This window comes from Echinops telfairi, unplaced genomic scaffold (genome assembly GCF_000313985.2).
Source record: "Echinops telfairi isolate 266 unplaced genomic scaffold, ASM31398v2 ScPeMD7_23;HRSCAF=83, whole genome shotgun sequence".
NCBI lineage: Eukaryota > Metazoa > Chordata > Mammalia > Afrosoricida > Tenrecidae > Echinops > Echinops telfairi.
The window spans coordinates 10,643,196-10,644,475 of NW_022103920.1; the positions used below are offsets into that span (position 1 = coordinate 10,643,196).

At 48.4% G+C, this 1,280-nt stretch overlaps 1 protein-coding gene across 1 annotated transcript in view; it reads right to left on the bottom strand.

Annotated features, from left to right (window-relative positions):
- The window catches only part of AGBL3 (AGBL carboxypeptidase 3), a 74,508-nt gene that overhangs the window by 9,523 nt on the left and 63,705 nt on the right, over positions 1-1,280 (bottom strand). The window contains exon 14 of the mRNA XM_004707895.1: positions 998-1,238. Within this exon, the coding sequence (XP_004707952.1) occupies positions 998-1,238 (241 nt within the window). The remainder of the gene's footprint in view (positions 1-997; positions 1,239-1,280) is intronic.

Consider the following 1,280-nt stretch of genomic DNA (forward strand, 5'->3'; position numbering starts at 1 on the left):
GCGTTTGCATATGAAGTACATCAGTCCTATTTAAAACTTAAATTGTTGTTAGGAAAAATGAGACATGGCAAAGGTTCAGAAGGACGCGGGGGCCAGCCCCCCCCACCTCAATGGCTGGGTTTGAATGCAGGTCTTGTTGCCCATTGGCTGTGGGACCTTAAGCAGATGACTTCACCCAGTATCCTGGTGTGTCACGAGAGACCAGTCCCTGGAGAAGGACACCGTGCTTGGTAAAGTCGAGGGGCAGCGCAAGAGAGCAAGACCCTGGACAAGAAGAATGCACCGAGGCTGCACCAATGGGCTCACGCCTGAGGACGATTGTGAGCATGGCCCAGGACCGGGAGGTGTCCCTAATGCTGTGCCCGAGGTCACCGGGAGTCGGAACCCACTTAACGACAGCTAACAACCAGCCCACCTCAGAGTCGTTGTGAAGATGGATGGAGTTAATTGTGCAAGGGGACTCGAAACCTTTGTGGAAAGATTCCATTTATCTTTTAACTTCCTGTCGATTCCACAACCCTTTTGAGGGTCCTTCGCGTGTTCTATTGCTTCTACTTATATTTAAGATTCCTTCTGGGTTTAGCGATGGCTCCATTTTTTTAAATCTCAATACCAATACTAGTCTCAACCCTTTATCTTTCCTTTGTATACCAAGAAGTTGAAGGAACTTAGGTTACATAATTATCTGTAAATTGTAAGGCTCAACCACACCTGAGAAATTTAAAGTCAAACTCTTGTCAGACTTGATTCTTGGTTCCAAATTAGGAAGTAGGTTCACGAAAAGAACCCATCAGGTAAGGCCTGGCGAGCTATCCCTTCACACGTGTGTACCTGTGCTTGCCTACAGCTCTGTGCCTGTGTCCCCTTGCAAAGGTGGGGCAGCTGGCGCCCTGTGTGAGGGTCTGTTTGCCTTCAGGAGTAGTGAGCAAGTCCGCTTGGCGTCCTCACAGAAGACTCTACCAAGCCTTCTTGGAAGGGGAGACTGGTGTGGACTTACTGACGATGGGTCTGGAGGTTGGCTCGTGGATTGAATATCTGGTTCATCTGGGAGATTTGCTTGCTTTTGGTGATTTCTATGATCGGGAGTAGATATTGCAACATTTCTTGCGTTTGAGATAGTTTCTTATCCCGGTAGATTCTCTTCTCGTCATCTGTCAGGTTTACGCCTGCCTTCTTGCTTTGGAAAGATGTGCACCTTTTCGGGTTTCTTGTCAGGTGGTGACGCAGACCCGTGGGACCTATGGAGAAGTACATAAGAGTCATGTGACTCACGGTGACTT